Below are 27,408 nucleotides of genomic sequence, written 5' to 3'. Positions count from 1 at the left end.
GGCTTCTGGTGTTATTCCTGGCATTTCAATCACTGCACATGTTTTACCTGACAGTGTGTTCTTAGGCATCATCCTTCTCTCTGCTACTTTTGTCTTTATAGGTGCCAGTTATTGCAGTGCGAACCCTTTCAGGCATTGTTTCTCGATGTTTTTTCTGCAAGCATTAAGACCAGTGTTGAGGTTTCTGAGAGCAAGTACTTTGTCCACTCTTTACTCCAAAATCCATATGTTGTTACCTTGGGTATCGATCTTAACTAGTCTTGACAACTATTAATCATTCCTGGGTCATACGTTTGGTTCTTTTAAGCCCATTGGGGATTTTTTTCACTTTCCCTCACTCCATGTTATCATGAATACTCTCCCACAAATGTCTTTTGCAGTTCTTAGGAGAGTGTTTCACTTAAGTAACGTGGAGCTTCTACCCTAAAGGCCCATGAAGCCTGTTCAAAAGAGTAGACATACTGAATACTTGTTAGATTCCCATGCAAAAGAAATAAAGTGAATTAAAGTGATGGATTAGTGGAAAAAAATCTCTGCTTCACATCTTCAGTTTGTGTGGTTCAGTCCTGACTTCTTGACATTGTCTGTGTATAGTTTGCATCTTCTCATGTGGTTTCTCCATGCACTCCAATTTTTTCCCCAAAAAAAAAAAAAAAAATATATATATATATATATATATATATATATATATATATATATTGCATTTACCCTTGCTATTTTGGCCGAGATTGTGGTTGGAAAGGGTCAACAGTGACTAGTTTGCTTACCAGGATAACAACTTAAGAAATTAAAAAAAAAAAAATTTAAAATGTATAACAGATGTGATGTATTTTCAGTGGTATCTGCCTAATGTTGTACACCATGCACTGTTGTGATTGCTGGACAGGTCACTGAAAGAAAATATGAAGACCTAGGCCACAGTGCCTCTTCTAACATCGGCAGCGTCATGATAAGCATCTTGTGTAATGTAGCAGAACGTGCTGCTTGAAAACCAGGATTTGACATTGGCTTGGACTGGCACTCCTTGCTGTATTTTATGGATATTGCCAAAGTTGTCTAGACAACTTTTATGGACTCTCCCTTTTCTGAACCTCTCTTGTTTGGCAAGGAGGTTCATCAGAGCAAGACCTTCCCCGGTGTGCATGTTAAAATTGGATTCTTTTATTTAAATCAAATGCCAAGCAATCAAAAACCAGAACAATGAAATTAAATTTTCAGAATTACATTACCTAATAGGAGAATGCAATTTGAGGAAAACAGCTAAAATTTATTCCCATGTGCCCCTTCCATAATTATTTATACTAAGTTTATGGTCATGCAGCAGGAAAGAAAGAGCATAGGCCGCCTACATCAAAATCCTTTCCCATTCCATAACCCATACAGTGTGTTCAAAAATGACAGAAAATATAAGAGCATTGATAGTTCAACCCACAATGACACATTTACAACATGCCAAAGAACATTGCAAGTAAATTGTCACGTATCAAATGGCATTTTTGCATGACAAACTCAGAGATAATGTATGTGAAGAAACTTTCATTCATTTTACGCAGGAAGGCACACACACACACACACACACACACACACACACACACACCATTGATATAGTCTTCAAAACAAGGTCTTGCTCATTTAAATTTCATCTTCCACAGCATTATTTAAAACGGAAGTATATGAGTCAGTACAGCAAGTGATAGCAGCAAAATGCAGATACAGACACCTAATTTGGGTTTCTAGGAATGTCAGGGTACTCAGTTGTCTTCAAAAGGATGTGGTCAGCTGCAGAGAAAAAAAGCAGCAGTCTTTGCTGGGACCTAGTCTGATCATTGCTTCAGTCTGGAGACAGTCAGTGGTCATTTTCTCTCCATTTAAAAGCTTTGAAAAATTTACCATGTACAGGTGGGTCAGAGAAATGTTCAGAAAGTTGCCATCCCTTATAAGATGCCCCATCCTCACAAAAGCAGGCAGCAAGGAAGGAGGTTTTACGCCTCTAAGGAAGCGAGCATCTAAGAGATCCATCTAGACCACAAGTCTTTATGATTTTATTCCAGATTCTTTTTTTGGTGCAAACAAGACAGATTACATCAGGTCTGCAGTAAATATCAGTTGCCTAATCATCTTTATGGGGAATCTGCACTGAGCTAAAACAGTTGTGATTTTCATAAAAAAGGAAATATTGTGCAGGTTGTAATCATCTTTCCAAAAAAGATACCATAGATCGCAGTTGTAAAAACTGTATAAAGCTATGTATATCATGCTGCTTGCTGATCTTCTGTAGACCTGTATCATGCCTTTGAGAAGGACACTGTTCTCAGATAGGCAGACTTATTTTTCTCTAAGCTTATCACTTCATTTCGAAGACTATTGCCCTAAGTGTGAAGCAACTTCTTCTAGAGCTAAGTGTCTGTGTAAACAAGATGATAACATTTCCATTCTGAATCATGTAGGAAATAAGAATCCGGGTCTCTTCTAACTTCAGAGTGAAATAATTCAGTTGGTCTTTTTCTTCCGGAGTGTGCAGAGATATTTTTTGAATGAATACCTGGAATTCATTTCCTGTGAGTTTCCTAGGACTGCTAATTTTCTTACAAGTCAGAGATAGGTAGAATTTAGTAAATAAAATAGCTGTCAACAGTGGTTTCCTAATGTTGCCTGTTTAAACCGCTTGCTTTATATTTCTCTTTGCAGTTGCTTATTTCCTGTATGATTACTCATACAAAGTACAGTGCTCCATTGTATTTATTTCAAGTAAAGGAGCATGTTATTCAGTTTCAGAAGCATGTGACTGGCAGATTATTAGCATGTAAGGGTAATCTCTAAGCCTGGTGAGTTAACTGTTGGTTTCTACCTTTTAGTGAGTATTTTAGCCATATTTACCAAATTACTATAATGCGGTTTGCTTATTTTAAGAGTGGGCAGTGATTTTGTTCTTGGTGTATGAGATTGGTCTGGCTGATGGTGGCTTTTTACCATGTTGTTGTGTCTTTCGGATTTTCCCGGTTAGGGGTCGCCACAGCGGAACTCCGGTCCGCTAATGATTGGCAGTAGATTTTTACATGCCGAGTTGCCAGCCCTGACGCACAACCTTCAATGAAGGTACGCCCGTTCATGCATGTCTCCACACAGAAGACGCTCTAGCTGAGAATCGAACAGGACAACGTCTTACTGTGAGGCGACAACGCTACCGCAGCACCACCACCGCAGTCTCCATAAATACAGGAAAAACGGGTATTGGCACTAGAAAGGTGGTATTAGCCCCTCTTGAGGAAACAATGTATGTATGTGTCTGCGTGTCAGTGAGAGAGAATGTCTATGTATAAAGTTTTATTGACCAGATTTCAGTCACTGTTGGTAACATAAACACTGGAAGGCTTTGGACTGAGAGTAAAGTGGGGGGAATCCTGGGAAACCATTGTTTATAGCCCTATTTTGCAGGTGTTCAGTGCTAAACCTGTTTGGGTGTGACAGATGTTGGTTATAACCTGAAGTCATTTTTCCTTGCTTATTAATTGGTGGTAAGTGATGTAGGTTGTGAAAGCATAGCCTATGTCACAATTTATATCCCAAAATAAATTTATTGAATTGTCATGGTGCAGTCTGTCCTTCAGTGAATGTCAAGAGGAGACTGGATATGTTTATTTGAACTTCCAAGTCACCTGCCTGCACATCACAGTGGCCAAGGAGTCTAGAAGATATCTGCATTTTCTTGGAATGAGACGGTCATTATAAGGTTATGATTCCTACCCCTTTGGTCTCCATCTTTCAGTTTCCATTGCAGCAACTAACCGGAGACTGTAGGGAGACAAAGTATACCATTACCTATATGAATGACTTCTTGTTTTCCCTTTGCTGAAGAGCATGATTAACATAAGGAAGTCTGTGTCCAAATTCCTCATCTCTGTGGGAAGACTAGTTGACTTTACACGACTTCCCATCTTTCTAGTTTAGTAAAAGACACTATCCTTTGTCAAGCTTTCCTGCCTGAGGACAAGAATACCACTACTGCTGCAGGTGGTTGCATCTCTCTGCTTGGCTCATTTTGCAACAACAGTGCCTTGTCTCAGAATATTTGGCCTTATGGCAGCTTTAGCTTTTATAGTCTTTTCATCCAACTTCATATGTGTACGTCAGTAGACATGCAGTAACCCAGAGTTTCAGCCTCTTTTTATTTCAGTTTGAGTCTGCTCTACTTGTTCACATGTACAATGTGACAGGGTCCTACTTATCTTCATTATGGATGTCCCTTTTAGATGGAGATGGTCAGGTATCAGTCGTCACATATAATGTGTGTGCCGATGTGAGGTTTTGCCAGCTATGCCAGGAGAGGTAATGCAGTGGATGTATAACATATGCCAGCATAGCTAGCTAGAGCTTTGTAAAGAATTGTATTTGTTTGTGTCTTTCTGCTTTTCACGGTTAGGGGTCGCCACAGCGGAACTCCGGTCCGCTAATGATCGGTAGTGGATTTTGTACGTACCGGATTACCAGCCCTGATGCACAACCTTCAACAAAGGCACGGCCCATTCACGTATGCCTCCACACAGAAGACGCTCTAGCTGAGAATCGAACAGGACAATGTCTTGCTATGAGGCGACAATGCTACTGCAGCACCACCACCGCAGATTGTAAAGAATTGTATGTCATTTGTAATTCAAACTGATTTGTACAGGTGCTTGTGTTGAAAATGTATTTGTAAAGTTGGTTGTGTTAAAAAAAAATGTACCAACAGTGGGGTCCTGCTGGACAGAAAAAGAAATGCAACTGTATGTCAGACTGTATGGTAACTGTTGAAATTAATATTGTAAAAGAGGATACTGGAGGAGAAGAGGTTAATATCAGTCCAGCAAACTTTGAAAAATAGTTTGGAATTAAATTACTTGGCATAAGTGATAAAGATTGTATCTCACAGGTCTCAGTACAGCCAGAGACAAATGCATGTACTAAGAAGCCCTCTGTATTTTCCATAGGGGTGAACTAATTGCTACTCTGGAAGGGTGGAAGTTTGAAATTGTTTTATGACTTCCAGAAGCTGCCACAGATCTTAGCAACTTTCTTGGTGTGTGTATTATTGACACGTGCTAGATTTTAGTTCAGTTGCTAGGAAAGGGGGTAATATGGGAACCAGAGTCAGACGACCAGGTGTATGTGATGTCATTCTGTAATCCAGCACAGAAATTATGTTTTAATACTGAATGAGACTGAAGTCTCAGAGCAGTCTGTTTTTGTAACCTGACAAATAAGAATCTTTCACCCACTTCATCTTGCCTTGCTTTAGTAAATAACCAGGGAATAGAAATTCTTTATATCAGTCAGGAACATATAGTGAGATTACTTAAATACTGTGATTTTTTGTGTCTGTTCATAGGTAGGTACTAGGCTATCGGCCCTGGAGCCTATATAAGTGTAGCAAAAAAGGTTCCCTGGCTTTCGCCACCCAAGAAAATTATTTTCCTGTGCCCTTGTCAAGCACTGCCACAGAAGTGATCCCCGGGGTGAATTTTCTATTTTCCATCCAGTCGTAAAGATTTTTCTTAAAGAGGGCCAATGAGGAGCTTTGCTTGACATGAATGGGTAGTTTGTTCCAGAGTATGAGAAGTCTCTTTATTTTAATATTTCCTGTAATTGAAACTCTGGTGTTTATTGTAAATAGATAATTAATATTGTTACATCTTTTATTATTTATTTTTAAATATATTTAAACTTTTTCATTGTGGCAGATCTTTTAGAAAATATTTTAAACCTTTGAGAGTACTTATATTTATTTATTTGGTGACACTGTGACAGTTCCTGAAAGCTTTGCTATGTGGTCAACATTACCATTTGTATTAGTATGAATTTCACTCAGTATAATTAGGTACCCTTATAAGAACCTTAGAGTAGCTGGCTTTGGAGTGTCTGGTGGCAGTAACTACCTTACAGTCTGGGCAAAGCAGCAGATTGAGTAAATCTGTGCCAGCCTTTCCCAGGTGTGTGTGTGTATGCAAATCAAATCTTGGAGTGCTTGTGTCAGCTGCTTGGAGCAGGGACACAGAACACTGGTTTCACAGAGAGAGTGGCTGAGGACTTAGCTTGGACACTTGGCTGAGAACTCAACTCTACAGCTGTGCCAGTGGAGAGTTTTATTGGGAGCCCAGAGAGAGAGAGAAACCCAGACCCTGGACTGAGTGTGTTCCCTGTGTGCTCTTAAGGGAAATAGTGCTTGACACAGGGAGCTGCATCTGGAAATACTGGGTGTATCTATTTTTGTTCCAAGTGAACGTCCCTCACCGGTGTCAGTGGTGAGGATTCAGAATCCTTGATTACTGGCCCAGAGGAGGGGACATCACAAATTGGTGAGAAGTGGTGGAATATTAATTGAACTTCTGTAGTCAGTTGTCACTGAAATTGTGTGTACTCTCAGCAGCCACAAAGTAAATATACAGAGTTTAATTTTCGCAACAGTTTTATTTATTTTTCATTAGTTTAGTATAGTCGGGGAAAGCAGGCAAAGATGTCAGCAGAGGATTATGACAAGCTGACAAAGAACCATTTGGCCAAGTTATACGAAACCAAAGGTTTGGTGCATGCCAGCCTGACTAAAACAGAAATTATTTCAGCCTTAGTCGCAGCTGAGACCAGCAAGTAGGAGGCTAATCAATGTGGTGATGGGAATGTGCAGCCCTCAAAAACAGGACAGTTCACATTTTCCTCAGAGGACTTAAAAATCTGTCTGGTGTTAGAGACTTGAACTGGAGGCCAAACGTTTGGAATTAGGATCAGCAGAGAGCCTGCGGTGTTTAGAGGCTGAAGAAAAGGCAAACAGATGGAATTAGAATCAGCAGAGAGACTGCGGCATTTGGAGGCCAAAGAAACTGAGAGACTGTGGTGTCTGGAGGCTGAAGAAACTGGGAAGCAGCGTCAGCATGAGAGGGACACGGTGACTTTTCACCCGGATCATGGAGGTAATAGGGAAAGGAATAACCAAACTCAGAAGCAATAAAGGTCAGTACATTTCTTCCATAGTTTTACAGAGGGTGATACTTTTGATAATTTTATTCATAAGAGTATGTAAACAGTATAATGTTGACCAATGGTTCTGGGTACGGTTTCTTACTTCATGGTAAAGCTGTAACTGCTGTTTCGAAATTGTCTGATACTCATTGTTTAAATTTTGATAAAGTCAAACAATGCTTGTTAGAATGCTTTGTTAACACCTGAAGCTTACAGAAAAAAAAGTTTTGTGAGCATAGTCACAAAGCAGATGAGAGTGTATGCAATTATATTGCAGAGTTGAGTACTTATTTTCATAGGTGGGTAAGTGGGTGTCAGATTACCACTTTTGAAAGGCAGGCAGACATTTTGGTGAGGGAACAAGCCCTTAGCACTTTGCCTGAGGACATGAGAATCTGGTGGCAGACCAGGAGTGTAACTGTGCAGATGAGCTGGGGAAAAAAAGGGGCTCTCTACTTAGCAAGCAGGGCATCACTGCACAGGGGATTCCCAGTGCTGCACATGGATATAAGGAAATCCATGGTGGGCAGGCTAAACTACCCAGAGTCCACCAGTACCAGGGGAAGCTACTAGTTCAGGTACAGGGCCAGGATCAAGAGTTAAATGTTTTAAATGTAACCAGTGGGGCCATGTATCATGTAGATGTCCACGTAAGCAAGGTGGTGAACAAAAGGTGGGGCAGCCAGCAAGTGGGAATAACAGTATGCCAGTGGTAAGTTGTCTGGAGACAACAGGGGTATCGAACTATCACCAGAGTTTATATTCTATCTTAGTGGATGGAAAACAGGCGACTGTTAATAGAGTGATAGCCTCTGACATAACCATTGTGAAGCCTGCAGTGGTTAAAGAGAATCAGTAGTTGTCTGGGCAGTCCACTCCAGTTAGAGCTTTAGGAGAGACTCCATTCCAAATACCTTTGGCTGGGGTTCACCTTGACTGGGAGGGTAGAAAAGGAAGCAAGAAAATAGGTGTGTTTGAGGATATCCATGCATGTGTCTTGACATGGAACGATTCTGATAATGCAGTACCTTGTATGCATGTAGTTACACACAGTTAGGCTTGGAGACAGGCATGTGGGTCTAGTAGCCTGGGGAAGACCCAGACAGACTCCACACCTGAAACCAGGGCTGGTGAGGTGGCTATTTCAGGGAGGGAGCTACCCTGTAGCAGTGAGCCTGAAGGTGAGCCACAGCTGCTGGTGAGTATTGATGTTCCCTTGGACAGAGTGACTGCAAGGGCAGAGGTGAGTGGTAGTACATAGGCTGATAGTGAGGCACCACTGTTAGAGGATACTGGGGTTCGTGTGGAAAAGGAACTGGGAAAGGTCACAAAGATAGAGTTGGGAAAGGCCCAGCTCTTGGACCCTACCCTAAGAGGCTTGAGGGAGTTAGCTAAGGAGGCACCTAATTCTCAAGGAAAAGGGGAGTCTGGATACTGGAACAAAGGGTTACTGTATAGATAGTGGCCTTTTGAGGGAGGGCTTAGAGGGTGAGGTAATGCAGCAGTTGGTAGTGCCTAGAGCGTACCATCTGGTACTCCTAACCTTAGCCCATGACATTCCTTTTGCATGTCATATGGGCATAAAGTGTACCAAGAGACATATTATGCAGAACATTTATTGGCCTGGGATTGCAGAGGATGTAACAGGGTACAGCAGAACCTGTGAGCAGTGCCAAAAAGTAGGCAAGGCAGGAGACAAGATCAAAGCTCCTTTGATGCCTTTGCCTGTGATTGAGGGGCCATTTCAGAGGGTAGCTATGGATATTGTGGGGCATCTTGGTACCCAAGTTCCACAGGGAAAAAGTATATCCTGTTGGTAGTAGATTATGGTACTAGATACCCTCAGGTAGTGGCTCTGTCCTGCATTGAGGCAGAAAAAGTGGCAAATGCTTTGTTACAGATTTTCAGCGGGGTAGGTTTCCTGAGAGAAATATTGACTGACAGAGGTGTCAAGTTTCATGTCAGACCTGCTGCCTTGTCTGAGGGAGTGCTGTGGGGTGAAGCATCTAAAGACCAACCCTTCCACCCTCAGACTAATGGTCTTGTGGAGCGGTTAAACTCTACTCTAAAGACCATGCTATGGGCATTTGCAGAGCAGTTTAGGAAAGAGTGGGACAGATATTTGCCCCATCTGCTGTTTGCATGCAGAGAGGTACCCCAGGGATCCACAGTTTTTTCACCCTTTGAGTTGTTGTATGGGCATAAGGTGAGAGTGCCTTTAGATTTGCTTGATGATGAGTGGGAGGGTGAGTGTGAATCCCACAAGGAGTCTGTTGTGGCATATGTCCTAAACTTCAGGACAAGGCTTAGGGAGCTCATAGGCTTGGACCCAAAGTACCTGCCAGGAGTCCAACAGCAGAAAAAGGTCTGGTATGACAGGAATGCTTGAGCCCAAGTGTGTGCTGTGGGGCAGCAGGTTATAGTTCTCATTCCTGTCAGACATAATAAGCTGCAGGCAGTTTGGAAGGACCCTTCAGAGTAATAAAGAAGGCCAGTGATGTTAGCTACATTGTTGAACTGTTAGGCAGGAGGCAGGGACACATATTGTACCATGTTAACATGATGAAGCCTTACCATGATAGGGAGGCCCTTGGCCTAAGTATTTACAATAGGAGGCAGGAGGAGTCTGTGGGGGATCTATGGCTACATCGAGCTAACCAGCAAAATGCCAAGTTATTAAGGTGGAGCCTATGGTTGCATGTATATGATATGACAGTGCAGCACTGTGGTTGGGGTCAGCAATGCCAGTGCATATGGGTTCTCAAGACAGGGTTTGGGTTAATGTATTCCCAGGCAGGCTCATTCTTCTCAAGCAACATTTCTCAAGGGTCACTTGAAAAGCTAGCTTGACTCTTCAACAGGGGGAGAGATGCAACAGTGTGAGATATTGCAGGCTATGCCAGGAGAAATAGGGCAGTAGATGTTCTACATATGCCAGCATAGCTAGCTGGAGTTTTGTAAAGAATTATATGTCATTATTATACCAAACTGATTTGTACAGTTGCTTGTGTTGAAAATGTATTTGTAAAGTCGTTTGTGTTAAAAAAAAAAAAAAATGTACCAAGAGTGGGTCCTGCTGGACAGAAAAAGAAATGCACATGTATGTCGGACTGTATGGTAACTGTTGAAATTAATATTGTAACAGAGGATACTCAAGGAGAAGTTAATCTCAATCCAGCTAACTTTGAAAAATAGTTTGAAATTAAATTATTTGGTTTAAGCCATAAAGATTGTATCTCACAGGTCTTAGTGCAGCTACAGATAAGAAATCTGTACTAAGAAGCCCTCTGTATTGTCCTTTGGGGTGAACTAATTGCTCCTCTGGAAGGCTAGAAGTTTGAAATTGTTTTATGACTTCCAGAAGCTGCAACAGATCTTAGCAAAGCATTGTGTGTGTGTGTGTGTGTGTGTGTGTGTGTGTGTGTGTGTGTGTGTGTGTGTGTGTGTGTTATTGACATGTGTTACATTCTGGTTCATTTGCTAGAAAAGGGAGTAGTGTGGAAACCAGAGTCAGATGACTGTGATGTCATTCTGTAATCCGTCAGAAAAATGATGTTTAATACAAGATGAGACTGAAGTCTCAGAGCAGTCTGTTTTTATAACCTGACAAAGAAGGGTCTTTCACCTACTTCATCTTGCCTTGCTTTAGTAAGTAACCAGGGAATAGTAATTCTTTAGATCAGTCAGGAAAATATAGTGAGATTAGTTAAGTACTGTTTTTCTCTATCTGTGTGAATGTATTGATCTGTTATTTTAATATTTCCTGTGATTGAAACTCTGGTGTTTATTGTAAATAGATATTTAGTTTTTTCATGTTCTTTTAGTATTTATTATTAAATATATTTAAACTTTTACATTTATATTTAAACTTTTACATTGTGGCTGGTCTTTTAGTGAATATTTTTAACCTTTGAGAGTACTTATATTTATTTAGTGGCACTGTGGCCACTCCTGAAAGCATTGCTGTTTGGTCAACATTACCATTTGTATTAGTATTAATTTCAGTCAGTATAATTGTGTATTGCTTTTGAATGTCAAGTAGCAGTAACTCCCTTATATTCTGGGCATTGGGTAGCAGAGTGAATAAATCTCTGCTAGCCTTTCCCAGGTAGGTGTGTGTGTGTGTGTGTGTGTGTGTGTGTGTGTGTGTGTGTGTGTGTGTGTGTGTGTGTGTGTGTGTGTGTAAATTAAATCTGAGTGTGTGTGTCAGCTGCTTGGAACAGGGACACAGAGCAGTGGTTTCACAGAGAGAATGGTGGTGGACTTGGCTTGGAGAGAGAGAGAAAAACCCAGACCCTAGACTGAGTGTGTTCCCTGTGTGCTCTTAAGGGAAATTGTGCTTGATGCAGAAAGCTGCATCTGGAAATACTGGGTGTATCTGTTTTTGTTGCAAGTGAACGGCTCTCACCGGTGTCACTGGTGAGGATTCAGGCTCCTTGATTACTGGGGCAGAGGAGGGGACATTACATTGTGATCTATGGTAAGTGCCATTAGAGAAAGCAAGACTGTTTAAGTTGCCTAGACATTTCTGGCATCTTGCTCTCCCATTAGTATGTCAAAGTTTAGGGTTCTGCTATTGAAATTGTTGGCTTTTCAAGATTCCTGATCTTAAACTGCAGTACAAGTCCAACAGCATGGCTTTTCTTTGGTATATTAATAGACGGGTGAACACGTTCCTACTTGTTGTAGCAAGAAGCTGTCAAGAGTGTGGTATTGGACCATTTAGTCATACTAGATTTTGATAGCTAATGATACCTTTGAAGAGTTCAGTTCTTTCAGTGTCGCACTTGTCTATTGTTTACTGATGTTCCATGACTGATTTTCCATGAATGTTCCATGACCTTCAGTGAAAAGGATTTTCCATAGCTGGAGCAAACCAGTGTGCACCCCGTTTTCATCTCAAAAACATGCCAAGTGTCTCAATTTCTCTTACTTTTCCTCCTTTGGGGAGTCAGGCCTATGATGCTGTAGGTCACAAATGGCAACTGGACTGCTTTAGCTTTTTCCGTTATTTCCTTTCTTCAAGAAGTTCATCCAGAAGGCCAAGCTTCTAAATGTCAAAGTGATTTACTTAGTTCTCTTTTTTTCCTTTTTTTAAACACCTTTATTCAGTTATTACTTGTGACATAGGCAAATTTACATTTATATAAAAGTAATAAAAGTATATTAAGTTCACGTGTACAAACCTTTCACATTTATTACTGTATATCATATAAGCTAAGCAACATTACATAAATTATTCAGTTTCTGCCCTTTTTTAAACAAGAAACATGTTTATTAAACCATCACATACTACATAGGCAATCAAACATTTATATAAATGAAAACAAACCACACCAACCCAATCCTAGTTGCAAGCATTTTACATCACAAACCATACTGACACAATTCCAGTTGCAAACGTTGTACATCACTTGTAATCTACCCACTCATTTTCAAACACTGCATAGCTAATTTAAGTCCTGCTTTCTTTTAAACCTCATTCCTCGTCTGTACGTATTCTTCACACAATTCCAATTTTTTTCCTATGTAGCTTGCTCCTACCCTTTTCTAAAGATCTCAATTCCAATTGTTTTATCTGTGTTACTATATTCACTACTTTGTAGTACAGATGGTTTAGATTTTGATTTCCATTTTCTAGTAATTGCGTTTTTGGCAACTATCATAAATAGACACAGCAAGGCCTTACCGTGTCTAGGCAGTCACCCAGCATCTCTGACAGTGCATCAACCAGGGAATCCTTAAAGTCCGCCAACTCACTGCATTCCCAGAAAATATGTTCCCAATTACCTCTTTCTTCCCTGTCACACCTCCAATATTTGCTGTCTACCTGAGGAAAAATTCTCTGGAGTCTACTTGGGATATAAAAATATCTATATCAACATTTCCTAGCAAAAATCCTAAATCTTCTAGATTTTGTTGCAGATTTGGGAATCGTACATATATCCTGCCATTGTTTCTTTGTAAATTGCTTACTCAGTCTCTCTTCCCAATCCTTTCTAACCTCCTCTGATTGATAATTATAGTTATGCAATATATTGTATGCTGTACTAATTATTCCTTTTTTAATGGTAGCTTCTGTTTTGGATTCTACTAAAAACTGTACTAGTGCTGGTCTTTCATTTATTACCCTTATTTATTTCTTTTTGCCTATAGTTTGATATTATTCCTTGATAAGGAGAGCAATCTCTAACCTGTGGATCAAATAAATTCTTGACATGTTCCCATTCTGTCATCTTTCCCTTTCTAGTTATTTGCTCCCAATACCTTGGTTCCTTTGCTAGTTTTCTCCAATAAATTCCAGCCCTCCCTTGCCTATTGTCTATATCCCTAATTGAAGTCATCCCTATCGGGAGTATCTCCTTTCTCCTTAGCATCCCCCCTGTTTCATCATCATCCCTTTCCACTTTGAATTAAAGTTTTCTGCTTGTGTTATGTGGAGGAGCCTTAACTCTGTAACTCTGAAATACCCCTTCAAATTAGGTAATCCCAATCTGCCTAATTCTATTGAAAGAATCATCTTATCCTACTTGACTCTTGCCATCTTCCCCTCCCAGATAAAATTCTTCAGCTCTTTATTAATTGCTATCCAAAACTTCTCCGGTTGATAAACAATATGCTAGATGATGTGTATAAGACTAATGGGACTAAAAACATTTTATCAGCTTGTAGCTTACTGTCCATATCCATATAACAAAGCTTCCATTTTCTCAGTTTTGTATTATCTTTTGTTTAGTCTCTTCCAAATATCCTTGGCTGCCACACAAGAATCATTTTAATACATACTTATAAGGACTTCATTTTATCATGTCCCCATAAATATGGATATTTCTGAACCAATACATGTGAGTACATAATTTACTGCTATTGCCTTTGTTTTAGCTTCATTAATTTTGTATCCCAAAAAGATTTGAAACTGGCTCAAAATGTTCCACAACACTGTAAAGTCTGTTTCTGGTTTTGTGAGGTATAAAATAATATAATTTGCAAATAGAGCCATCTTTTCTTGACTACCATACCAATTATATCCTTGAATTTCTGAGTCCCTTGTTTTCTTTGCTAATGGTTTTAAATATAATGCACATAAAGGAGAAAGAGGGCACCCCTGCCTGGTTCCTGTGCTCAAACAGAAATTCTACCCACTTTAATTTTTGCCCCCAATCCCTCTTATATTCTCCTAATCAAACTGATAATTTTTTCAGGAAATGCAAATACTTCCATTGCCCTGCTCAAAAAGTCCCAGCTTGCTCTTTATCAAGACCCACCAACAATGGTGTTTCCTAACATTCTGCTTCCCTCTGGATTATCAGTGTTTTGTTAATGTTGTCAAATATTTGCCTCCCCTCCATAAAACCACATTGATCCATGTCTGTCTGTTTTGCCATCAATTTTGCCATTCTCTTTGACATTACAGATATGAGCACTTTATAATCATTGTTTAGTATTTAAATGGGACTGCATGAAGCTGGGTCTGATGGACCTTTACACTCTTTAGGTAGTACAGCTACCACTGCTTTCTTCCAGGATGTTGGTACTTCTCCTCCTCTTAAAATACCATTAAACAAAACCATCCAGATCTTCCCTCCTAAATTCCACAGGAATACCATCTATTCCTGGGGACTTGGCTGTATATTAGGTTATGCATCACAATTTTTATCTCATCTCCTCTTATTCTAACCGTTAGTAATTGAGCTTCTTCTGGCTCTAACCTTGACATATTTAATTCTTTCATAAATATTTCCATTTGTATCTTTTCTTGATTTCCATATTTACCTGCTTTATATGGAGTTTCATAGACTTTCTTAAATATTTCTAATACCTATACAGGATCTGTTGTTACCTTCCTTGTTACAGACTCCCTATGCTTGGTGACAGCCCTTTCAACTTTTTGTTTTCTGAATCATTGTTTTTTGTACTCTAGTGTTATCATCAAAAAATAGTTGCTTAACAGCAATCTTTCTAAACTCGTGTATATTATCAAAGGAATCCCTTAATTTCTGCTTAGCATTCTGCAGTTGATCCTCCTCTTGTTCTGTTGAGATTCCCTCTATTCTGCAGTAGTTTAACATTTGTCAGTTCCTCTAAATAATTTTTGTTACTTCTTAACCATGGCTCCCTTTTATTTCCACCCTATTTTTAAATTCCACCTTAAATTTATCCCACTCCCTAGCTATATTGTCAGAAGTAATTTTTGTCTTGAATAGTGCCTGAATAATCTCTACTACCCATTCCTTAAATTCCTCTCTCTTCAGCTAGGTGGGAAAGCACCAGTGTCTCATTTTTATTTCATTACCCTGTGGTTTTATTTTAGTTATTATTGATCTATATGACCTGAAATAATTACTGAGTGCATACTAAGACCTTCAGTTAAATGCACATGTTCCTGTGAAATGTAAATTCTGTCTTGCCTAGCCTATTTAGTCCTCTTATGGCCCAAACAGACTTGGTTCCCTTGCTGTGACCATTAAAAGCAGAAACGTGTAACCTTTCAGTATACCACTGCCTCACTCCTTAGGCAAATCCTAACCAGATCTATCCCTCAGTGTGACAGCATGGTTTCTTCTGTTTTATTCATAGACAGTAATCCTGTTTTTTTTTTCCGGAAAAGGTACTTACTGACTTTTCCTCATGGCATTAATCTTCAGCTCAGAAACCTTGAGATATGTGGTCTTGTTTTTCTGTTTGGTTATCCATGAAAGTTGTAGATCCTTTCTCAACCTCTATTCCTTGATAATTTAATAAAGGTGTTTAAAAAAATATCAGTCAAGACATAGGCAAACATGCATTAACAGAAGCAAGTCTTTCACTTAAAATTCCCCTATCCCTTTCTCTTTGCATTTACTCTGAGATCAAGCCTTGGTGGGAATGCAATCATTAGACTGCAATCCAGATGTCATCTTGACCACATCCCACTCGGTAACCTTTTATGCTTGAGTTATTTGGTCTCAACATCTTGGTTCCTTTGCTAAATTTCTCCAGCAAATTCCAACCCCCTCTTGTGTATTTTCTGTAACCCCCTACTTGCAGTCATCCCTGTTGCCAAAATCTTCTTTCTGTATTCTTGAATTGGCTTAATTCTTAGACTGTTTTCTACTATTTTATAAATATAATATTCTGTATGGTTGTTAGTCCCCATAAGGATCTGCATCCAGTGTACTACTCCTTCTATTTCTTGAACACCCCTTTTCACTTTGAATTATAACATTCTGCTTGTGTTATGTATATCAGCCTTAACTGTGTAGCTGTAAAATATCCCTTTAAATCATGTAAGCCTAAACCACTTTGTTCTATTGAAAGCATTTTATTCCTTTCAACTCTTGCTCTCTTTCCCTCTCAGATAAATTCCTTCAATTCTTTATTAGTTATTGTCCACAACTTTTTCTCAGGTTGATAAAAGTATCCCTGACCTGTATGCAAGACTAAAGGGGCTAAAAGCATTTTCATACCTTGTATCTTAGTATCCATATCCATAAATAAGAGTTTCCACTTTCTCATTTTTGTATTATCTTTTGTTTAGTCTCTTCTCACGTATCATTAGCTGCCATAACAGAAGCCTTTTTAATCCATACTCCTTATTACTTCAACTTATCATGTCCCCGTAAATATGGGTATTGCTGAACCAGTTTGTGTGTGGGTAGGTAATTTACAGCTTTTGTTTTATCTTCATTAATTTTGTAACCTGAAAAGACTTGAAACTGTTTCAAAATTATCCACAATACTGAGATGTCCTTTTTTGGATTTATTGGGTACAAAATAATGTCATCTGCAAATAAAGCCAACTTTTCTTGATTACCATAACAATTGTATCCTTGAATATCTGAGTCCCTGATTTTCTTTGCCATTGGCTCTAAATATAAAGCAAATAAAGCAAAAAAGGACACCCCTTCCCAGTTCCTCTGTTAAAACACAGTTTATCTGAGAGGAGGGTAACTCTCCCACTTTAATTCTTGACTCCAGTCCTTCATATATCCTTCTAATTAACCTTATTGTTGTGTAAGGGAATGCAAATGCTTCCAATGCTCTACTGATAAAATCCCAGCTTATTCTGCCAAGTGCTTTATCTGCATCAAGACTTACCAACAACGAAGTATTTTCTTACATTCTCTTTCCCTCTGGATCATCAGTGTTCTGTTAATGTCAAATGTTTGCCTTCTATCCACAAAACCACACTGATCCATGTTTATCAATTTTGGCAACATATTTGCCAGTCTTTTAGCTAGTATATTCAGAAACACTTTATAATTGTGGTTTATGCTGGGTCTGAAGGGTCTTTGCTATCTTTAGATAACACAGCCACTACAATTTTCTTCCCAGATATTGGTGCTTCCCCACCTTTTAAAATACCGTTAAACAAAATCTTCCAGATCTTTATCACTTTCTTTCCTCCTAATTTTCAAACTTCCACAGGAATACCATCTGTTCCTGAAGACTTTCCTGAAGATTGGTTATACATCACTGTTTTTATCTCAACACCTCCTGTTTTAACTGATAGTTTTTGAGCCTCCTGTACCTTTAACATTGGCATAATGAAGTCTTCTGTACATATTTCCATTTGTACTCCTCCTTGATTTCCACATTTCTCTGCTTTGTACAATTTTTCATAAAGTTTCCAGATTATTTTTAAAGCCTTTTCAGAATCTCTGGTTATTTTTTATTACAGGTTCCCTAAGTCTGGTGATAGCCCTTTCAGCATTCTGTTGCCTAAGTTGTTGTGCTAAAAGTTTTTGTGGTCTGGAGTTGGTACCAAAAATTACTTGCTTAACTACAACCTTTAAACTCATGCATTTTATCCATATACTCCCTTATTTTCTCTTTAGCACTCTGCATTTGTTCTTCCTCCTATTCTGTGAGATTCCCCTTATTCTGCAATACTTTAACCTTTATTAGCCCCTCTAAGTAAATCTATTGCTGCTATTTCCCTTGGTATGTTCATGTGATGGTGGCTACCAAAGAGGATTAGCAAAGGACTTTATCATATTGGTTAACAAAGGTGAAATTAATAGATACAAAATGTATGTACTTGCCATATTGAATATCTGTAAGAAGGTCCATTTTCAGCAACATACACTCCTTTCATCCCCCAGCGGTGGTGTGTCTACATTGAAGTTGCAGCTTCTCTCTCCTTTCTTCAAAATCAGTACTAAAAGAAGGAAGGAAGGGAGATTTGTGATGGGAAGTGTGAGGTTTATAGACAGCCTGGGAAAATTCAATTTCCTGATTGGTTCTAACATCTGCAATGCAACTACTTATGATTACTAAAAATGGACCAGCTTCTTACAGATCTGTTGTTATGATAAGGGCATAACTTTAATTTTATCAAATTGAATCATTACTTTATTATTCTTGGAGATATTGTGAGGAGTGCTACAGCAGTCATTGTTATACCGAAAATAATCATACTGTCAGAAAATCAGGAAGAGTAATTGTTGGTGAGCAGACAGGATTATATAAAATGATTCATTTATAATTGGGTAGAACATTAAAAACTGGTTGTAATAAAGGCAACTTCTTTAAATGGGACAGAGTATGAAAATGATTGCCATAAATCTGAGTCCTGAGAGTGCTGTTCAACATTATGTAACTGATTTAACAAGGAGGTGAAGGGGATCATACAGAAAGGCACCTAACCCAGCCATCCTCAAATTAGGAGGAACAATTCATGATAATTAATCATCTATGAATTGCATTGGTTCTTCCTTCTATAAATAAAATGTGAGTGACTACAAGAATGCAAAAGTGTGGCTAATTTGTGTACAAATCAAAGATTTCAGGAAATGCCTTTTGTCCTTATAAGTAATGACTCTTACCAATTAGATTGATTTTCCAAATGTGGAATTATTCTTTTTTTGCACAATTGTATAAGTTTTTTGTGTGTCATGTTGTAATTAAAAATGTGGCATTGTGTTATGTGTTGCAGACGATGGGTCAGACTGCTTTTTGGCCGAGAATTTCCTCTTCAGGATCTTCTTGTCATTTGGGATGCCTTATTTGCAGACAGTGTCACCTTGGATTTAGTCGATTACATCTTTGTAGCTATGCTGCTATACATAAGAGATGTCTGTAAGTATGACTTTTTTTATATTCAAATATGTTTGATTATATTGTAAGGATGTATACATAACATTTCCTCAAAACTCACACAACTTTTGTTTCAGTTATTTTATTTTATTTTTTTTTTTTTTGGTGTCTGTTTCACCTGGCTTCTAATGTTATTTTCTGGGGGCCTTTGTAATGCATATACAAGTCCATTTTCTTTCTTGAGAGTTCTCTTATTGTAGTTACTTTATCTCAGGCTGTGTTCCTAGTGGTACATATTCCAGACTTTACAATGTACTTCATACATTGCTGGCCATTTCATTATTGTTACTTAGATTATTCAGATATTTTTCTGAAATGCATTATTAGAAAGTCTCCATATTTAAATGTCTGATAATCAAATACTTGCTAACTGTTACAACTGTCATCAGATTTCAAACTACAACCCCCCCCCCCCCCAGAGGAGCTACCATTATTGCCTGGTAGAAGACTGATGTGGAAACCTACAGAAAGGGACAGTGATTTAATCTATCAATTTGAAGGAGATTTCATGAAATGCTTGCAGCCCTAGCTCACTCTTCACAAGGTGAGAGAGATGGTGGGCATGCAGTGCAAGGGTCAGGTCAAAAATCATTCCTAAGACTACAGACAGAAGTCATATGGGCATAAATTAAAAAGTAGGAAGTCAGATGTCAACCAGATCTTTGGTATACTTCTAAGTCTTCTGCCCACAAAGACCTCTTTAAGCTCACTGGTGGTTTGCTTCCCTTCTAGCAAAGGGTAACACTTCCATTCATCATCTGCTGATGGCTGCCAGCAAGACCAGAGATCTGCCACCCTGACTTAGGTTCATGGAAGCAAGACTTCAAGTATTTCATTTTCCATGCTTGAGCCATAGTTGGCTAGCTGCTTGAGGTGGATCGTCTCCTCAACACTGTGGTGCAAATCAGAGTGCTAAAGAGAAAATAAGGAAGTACCTGGATAATATGCATGAGTTTAGAAAGATTTCTGTTAAGCAACTGTTTTTGATAATAACTCCAGATCACAAATATTTTTAGCACAATGACTTAAGCAACAGAAAGTAGAAAGGGTTGTTGCCAAACTTAGTGAGCTTATAACAAGAAAAGAAACCAGAGATCCTGTAGCGGTATTAGAGATATTTCAAAAATTTTAAGAAAATTTGTATAAAGAAAGAAATGTGGAAATTAGGAAAAATCACAAATGAAAGTATTTATGGAAGACTTAAATATGCCAAGATTAGAGGTGGATGAGGCTCAACAATTAACAGTTAAGATAGGAGGAAATGAGATATAGACAGTGATGTATACCTAATCTACAGGAAAGTCTCCAGGAATAAATGGTATTCCAAATGAAGTTTGGAAGCCAGGAGGGGAAGAAAGCAATAAAGATCTGTAAGGTTTTAACAGTATTTTAAAAGGAGGGAATTACCATCCTGAAAAAAAAGCTGTGGTGGCTGTAATACCTAAAGATGGTAAAGACCCATCTGATCCAGCATTGTATAGTCCCATTTCAATTTTAAGCCATAATTATAAAGTATTTGTCTATAATTTCTAAAAGAGTGACATAGATGTTGCCAAAGTTGATGGATGTTGATAAATGTGGTTTTTGTGGAGGGAAGGCAAACATTTGTCAACATTAATAGAGCACTGATGATCCAGAGGGAAGCAGATTTTAAAAAAATACTGCTGCTTCTGGTGGCAGAGAAAGTATCTGAAGGAGTACACTGGGATTTTATAAGTAGGGCAATGGAAGCATTTGCGTTCCCTGATACACTGAAAAATAAAACAAAGAAATAACTCTTGGAACTTAATAACCAAAAACAAAAAACTGAATTGTTCACCAAGAAACATGAAAACAAATTATACACATCTCAGAATTGGATAGGCTAAGTGCTTTCGTCTCATTTGTTCAGAAGATTTCATCAGAACCAATTTAAAATGATAAGGCAGCTCCTTAATTACCCTCCCCAAACAATCACATGACCACCCTTTACTGCGGTTAAAGGTGTTTTACAAGTAGTTAGGCACCCATTTCATAATGCTAAACATAAATGTATACCACTGTTGTTAAACCATCAGAAACTATCCTCTAATTCATTTGAAATTCAAGTGTAAGATAAAAACACCTTAAAAATACCATAAGATTAATCTTGTTGAATAAACCATAAGGAAGGGTGCCCACATTCTGATGAAGTATATAGTTTTTGATGGTATAACAGTGGTATGATTTATATTTAGCATAATGAAATGTGTGCCGAAATTCCTGTAGTACATCTTTAAGAGCAGTGAAGGGTGATCATGTGATTGTTTGGGGTGGGCAGGAAACCAGTACAAAATTTAGTTGGAGTTGCACAGCAAGGGAAGGAGAAGGAAACAGTGGCAACTCTGATACAGTCAATATTGTGGAGTGATAGACCAATGAGTGCTCATATGAAAGAGCAATGGATGACGCAGGATGCAACTGAAAAGAATATGTCGCTTGAAGATTTTCTAGAACTTTTTGTAGAATGCCAGCAGGAAACAAAGAACAAATAATGTGCCTTTAGTTGAGAAGAAAATGATCTAAGGGAAGAGTTGCTTGATTTAATAGAGACTGATAGACTTAAGATCGATAAAAGAAATAGATTACAGAAAATGTTGGGAGTATGATAAAATAAATGAACATGATAATCAAGACTATTAATAGAAATGTATGTGATATAACAAAAGTAAAAAGGATATATTACTGTGCAGTTAAATTAATAAATTCTTACCACAGAAATACAGGGCAATAAGGAAAAGAAAGGGAAGAAATCAAATGCCATTATGGAAGTATCGCATAGAAAAAACTATAAAGCAGTTAAGACAAGAAGCATTACTATTAGAAGAGTACAGAAGAGGGAATAGATCAACAAAAGTACTTTGAAAGATAGAAGTGATAAAAGCAACATGTGCAGTATCAGAACAGACAGGGATCTATTGTACACTACTGCAAATTATAAAGTAAAGATTTCAGCACGGGCAGAAAACTTAGAAGATATGCAGATAACAATAAAGGAAAAGTACAAAATAATCACTTCATTGATGGCCAAAAAAAGTTTTATAGAGAACTGGGAAACGAAGCAAAAGGAATAGGAATACCACCAAAAAAGAAGAAATAGACACATTTTGGAGAAATATTTATGAAGACCCTGTGGAACATAAAAGAGATGCTGAATGGATGGAACAAGTAAAAGAAACAGTAAGAAGTTCAAATGTACAGTACATGAAACATGTTGAAGTAACATCCAGAGAAATTGAAACAAAATTAAGAAAAGGTCCTTACTGGAAAACCCCAGGACCCAGATGCAATACCCAACTCCTGGCTAAAAGTCTTAACTTCTTTACACAAACATTTAGCCCTGAGTAAGAACTATTTTATATGCATTCCAGACAGACACCAATCTGGTTAACAGCAGGAAAAGCCATAGTCGTCCTTAAGAGTGAAATTGTAAGCTATCCTAAAAAAAATTGTAGAACTTGCCTATCAATGATATATAAACTATGTACTGGAATTAATGCCAACAGAGTTTATGGTCCTTTTAGAAGAAAACTCAATCATAGCAGTAGAACAAAAGAGAAGTAAAAAGTCATTTGGAGCAAAGGATCATTGTTGTTTAATAAAGTCATAATAGAGAATTGTAAAAAAGGGATGAATCTAAGTGTAGAATGGATAGATTACAAAGAAGCATTTGACAGCATCCTACATTCATGGATAAAGGAGTACTTATAGATGTATAAGATGCATCCTACATTGATCAGTTACATTACAGTGACCATGACACAGTGGCAAACCACTTTGCAGCTAATCCATAATAAATGACAAATTATTATCCCAGGGATAAAAATTCAAAGGGGGATATTACAGGGTGACTCTCTGCCACCGCTGTTCTTTTGTCTTGCCCTTAACCCATTAAGCTGTCTACTTAACAGATTAGGTCAGGGTTACAATTTGGCTGCCAGAAAACAACAAAGTGTAAAGACTTATCATCTTCTTTTTGTAGATGATTTAAAATTGTATAGCTCATCAGATGAGGAACTGAAAGCACACCTGCAAGTGGTCAAAACTTTTTCAGATGACATAAGAATGTCATTTGGTTTTGATAAATGTGCAAAAGCAACCTTTAAAGCAGAAAACGCTGCAGCACCAAGAAAATATCAATCTGGGACAGGAATGTGATATAAAAGAACATGAGTAGGAGGGATTGTATAAATATTTGGAAATTGATGAAGGATTCACAATAAAACATGAGCAAATGCGAACAAAACTTAGCATGGAATATTATAGAAGACAAAAATTAATACTTAAAAACAGCTCTGACATCTAGGAAAAAAGTTCAAGCTATAAACCAATTTACTTTTCCTGTTCTAACATACAGTTTTAGGGTGACTGACTGGCCCCAAAAGGTACTGAATCAGTTGGACAGGAAAACAAGAAAAATGCTTCATGCTTATTAAATAATTTATAAAAAATCAGTGTATACCAAGATTATATATTCCCCATTCTGAAGGAGGTTTGGGCGTCCTCAAAATTGATTGCATGTATAGCTCTGTTCTGCAATCATAGGATTGTTAACACATCTGCTGACCTCACAAGATCCAAACATAGTGAAAGTTTTAAAACACGAGAAGAACAAGTCTGAGGTGACTTACCTGTTTAGTTTAGTAGAAGCTTATCGGTGTCAAGCGGAAATGGAAATCAAATCATAAGTACACAAAAATCAGGCAGCAACTGTATGTGCCAAAAAGAAAAGAAAGACTAAGGTGAAGGATCAGATGAGAAGGAAAGAAATGTGGAAAAGGCATAAATATAGTTGAAAGTACAGAAAACACCTAGGTCAGCTTCATGTTAATAGGTTCATAGGTGTGTACTAGGCCAACGGCCCTGGAGCATTTACAAGCCTAGCCCGTAGAAGTGCCCTGGCATCATGCCGCCATTAGTTCCCGGTGCCTCTATCAAGTAGTGCCACTGGAGTAATCCCCGGTGTGAACTTTCTATTTCCCATCCACTCATCAAGATTTCTCTTGAAAAGGGCCAGTGAGGTGCTCTGCTTGACATGTATGGGAAGTCTATTCCAGAGCATGGGCAGTCTCTGGGTTATGAACCTGGCCCTCCAGCATGTTTTGTTGATTGTGGTAATGAGGTTGAGGTCTCTGGAGAGTGTGGTGCGGAGTGATTGGGATTACTTTAGGTGTAACATTTCTAACGGGGCTGGGTCAGAAATGGCTTTATAAATCAAGCAGAGATTGCCTCTTTATAGATGATGTGAGACACAGAAAAGCTGGAGTTTTTTGAGTCTGTCCATGTAAAGCATGTGTTTAAGGCCTAGGATCCTCTTTCTGAGGTACTTTTATAGCCTTTCCAGTTGTTGTAGGTGTTTAGTGAGGTACATGCCAAATGGGGCATTATACTTGATGACTGGTCTAATGAGGGAAGAGTAGAGAGAGTTGATGACCGCTTTCTTCCCGGATGTAAAACCCTTGGTAATGAGATGTGCCACATAGAAGGACTTTCTGACCACAGTGGCAGTGTGGTGGTCGAAGGAGAAGTTGCTGTCAGCCTGTGTCCCCAGATCTCTTATAACGCCTTCAGTGGGCTACCATCAATGTGGTAATTGGTGGGAACTGAGTTTTTCACAAAGGGAATGATGACGCATTTTTTTGGCATTAAGCTTAAGGCCATGGTTTCGACACCAGTCATTGGTCTCAGTGAGGCCTTTCTGTAGGATCTTTAAATCACTTGGGGAGTTTATAATGGCTCCCAGCTTGCAGTAGTTGGTGAATTTGGTCAGCCAGAGTCCCTCCGTGCTGGTGTGGACTTCTGAGAAGTAGATGCCAAACAGGAGAGGACACAGGACTGATCCCTGTTGGACTCCACTCATGACTGGTTGGCAGTTTGACTTGGAATCCGCTACTTTCACACTGTGGAGTCTGTCTGTGAGCCAGTTTGCAACCCACCTAGTGATATAGGAGTTGATGCCTAGTTTGGTTAGTCTATCAATAATTATTGAGTGCGGAATGGTATCAAAGGCCTTGGCCAGATCGAGGTAGGCTGTATGAACTGCCTTGCTCTCATCCACAGCTCTGGTGACTGACTCAAAGAAGTCAACCAGGTTGAGCAGGCATGATCTACCCTTCACAAAACCAAATTGCGTGGGATCCAGAGTTTGGAGATTCCCTATATCCTTGTTAATTAAGTACATGATAATGCGTTTCATAGCCTTACGTATCAGACTCGTCAGGCTAATGGGGCAATAATTCCCAGGGTCTGTAATCCCTCCCCTTTTATGGAGAGGGATGGCTGTAGCAGTGTGCCATTCTGTAGGGACAAAGCCTGAGGTGAGGCTGTGATTGAACAGGGCACACAGGTGTGGTGCCAGTTCACTTTGTAGTTCATGTAGAACACAGCCAGGGATATTGTCAGGTCCCATGGAAGCTGTATTCTTAGCCATGGACAATGCAGCTTTAACCTGTTATGCAGTAATGCTGAGTGCCTAACATTTTTCCAGTATTGTGATTGGTCCTTGGTGGGGGGGGGTAAAGCTGGCACTGAATATGTCGGCCAGTATGTTGGCAATATCTGTTGACTCAGCATAAGAGGTACCATTGTGCAGTAACTCAGAGCAAATCTGAGTATTGCCATGGAGATTCTTGATATAACTGTAGAAGGTGTTGTGGTTGTTTTTAGTGTCTGCTACAATTCTGCCTTCATAGCTAGCTTTAAAGGTTTTGATGAGGGATCTCAACTTTTTGTTGCGGCTAATAAGGGAGTTTTTCCAGTCTTTGGACTTCACCTTTTTCTGTAACAGTTTCTTCCTTCTGTTGTAGAGTTTGTTAATGGCAGGGGACCACCAGAATAACTTCCTTTTTTTGGAGGAGAGCGTCTTGATTCTGTTGGGTATGGCTAGTTCCATGCATTTATGTACGTGTTCGTACAGTGCATTGGTGTATGATTCGGTGGTCATGCACTTATTTTCCACTTGCATGGGTGCTGTGAAGTTAGCCACCTCTGTTTTTAGGAGCCCAAACTCAGCTGTGGAAAAGTTTTTTATGGTGGTTACCTTTGCTGGTGGTGTGGGTAAGATGTGGGTTTCCAAGGTAATTAGTGTATGGTCGGATCTAACCAGGGAGGAATTGACTATTGGTTTTGAGCAACAGTTGCCCATGTTAGTAATAACCAGGTCAAGGATGTTGCTTCCACTAGTGGTGGTAAGAATAAGCTGGTCCAGCGCATTGGAATTAATGAATTCCAGGAAGCATTGGGCAAGTGTATTGGTGCATGAGTAGTTTTCCCAGTTGATGGAGGGTTAGTTGAAGTCACCCAGTATGAGAGTGTTCTGTTGCACCCTAATAGTTTCCAGGGTGCTTAGGAATGTGGAGTGAGTCTTGGGACATGGTTGGGGACCTATAGCAGGCTACAACCTGAATCGCCATCTTACCCACTGTTAGCTGCACCTGAAGTATCTCCGAAGTGTTATGCTGGGCTACTAGTCTGGAGATATGCATATCTTTATGAATATGGAGATGCCACTGCCTTTGGAGCTTCGGTCCATGTTATGGGGCAGAAAGGTGTGGAATGAGTTATAGCCTGGTAGCGCAGGGGTGCTTTCTTCTGCTTTAAACTAGGTCTCCGTTACAGCACAAATGTAGATGTTCTCCATTTTGAGGAGTGCTTCGAGTGAGTGCATCTTGAGATTTAGACTTCCAGCATTGAGCAGCATGACCCTCAGATTGCATTTATTTATAGCTGTTATGGTGGTAATTTGGTCTTTGGAACACCGCCTAAAAAAGGCACTATAGGGGTGGCAAGAGCCTTAGCCAGTATCCGGAAACATAGGGGTGACAGATTTAGGCCATCTCTGTCAAAGCATCGAGGTCTGTCAGTCATGTCATCCCAAGCAGACAGATACTGGATCCCCGTAGAATGACACCAGAAACTTAGCCAATTGTTGAAGTCAGTTATTTTCTGCTTGTACTGCGGTATCATTCAGGGCGACGGTAGGATGCTGCTCAGGGCTAGGGTCATACCTGCCTGGGCCACATAATCTGAGAGCCACACCTGCCTGGGCCACATAATCTGAGAGCTCCTCCATGTCTCTTTTAATGTAGTCCAGGGAGGTGCATCTCAGGTTATTCACACACACATGGACAATGGTAGAGTCATACTTGTAATTGTTGGGGAGTGACCTGAGTGTATGTGTTGTCGGATCCTGGCACCCAACAGACAGACAGCTGATTAGTGTATTGGGCAACCTGTTTTGCCATAGGAGCTTAGGTTGATGGGCACACTGTGTGGGTGAGCTATGTGTATTGTGATTTGTGCTGTGTTGTGGTGGTCAAGTGC

The 27,408-nt window shown here is 39.2% G+C and overlaps 1 protein-coding gene across 1 annotated transcript in view; it reads left to right on the top strand.

The window, feature by feature from the left end:
* The window catches only part of TBC1D5 (TBC1 domain family member 5), a 1,986,766-nt gene that overhangs the window by 820,500 nt on the left and 1,138,858 nt on the right, over positions 1–27,408 (top strand). The window contains exon 10 of the mRNA XM_044066237.1: positions 18,908–19,050. Coding sequence (XP_043922172.1) covers positions 18,908–19,050 — 143 coding nt within the window. The remainder of the gene's footprint in view (positions 1–18,907; positions 19,051–27,408) is intronic.

Source organism: Protopterus annectens, chromosome 3.part1 (genome assembly GCF_019279795.1).
Source record: "Protopterus annectens isolate FY-2018-M chromosome 3.part1, PAN1.0, whole genome shotgun sequence".
In the NCBI taxonomy this organism is placed as follows: domain Eukaryota; kingdom Metazoa; phylum Chordata; order Ceratodontiformes; family Protopteridae; genus Protopterus; species Protopterus annectens.
Note: the sequence above shows the minus strand (reverse complement) of the source record. Positions and strands in the feature narration are given on the sequence as shown.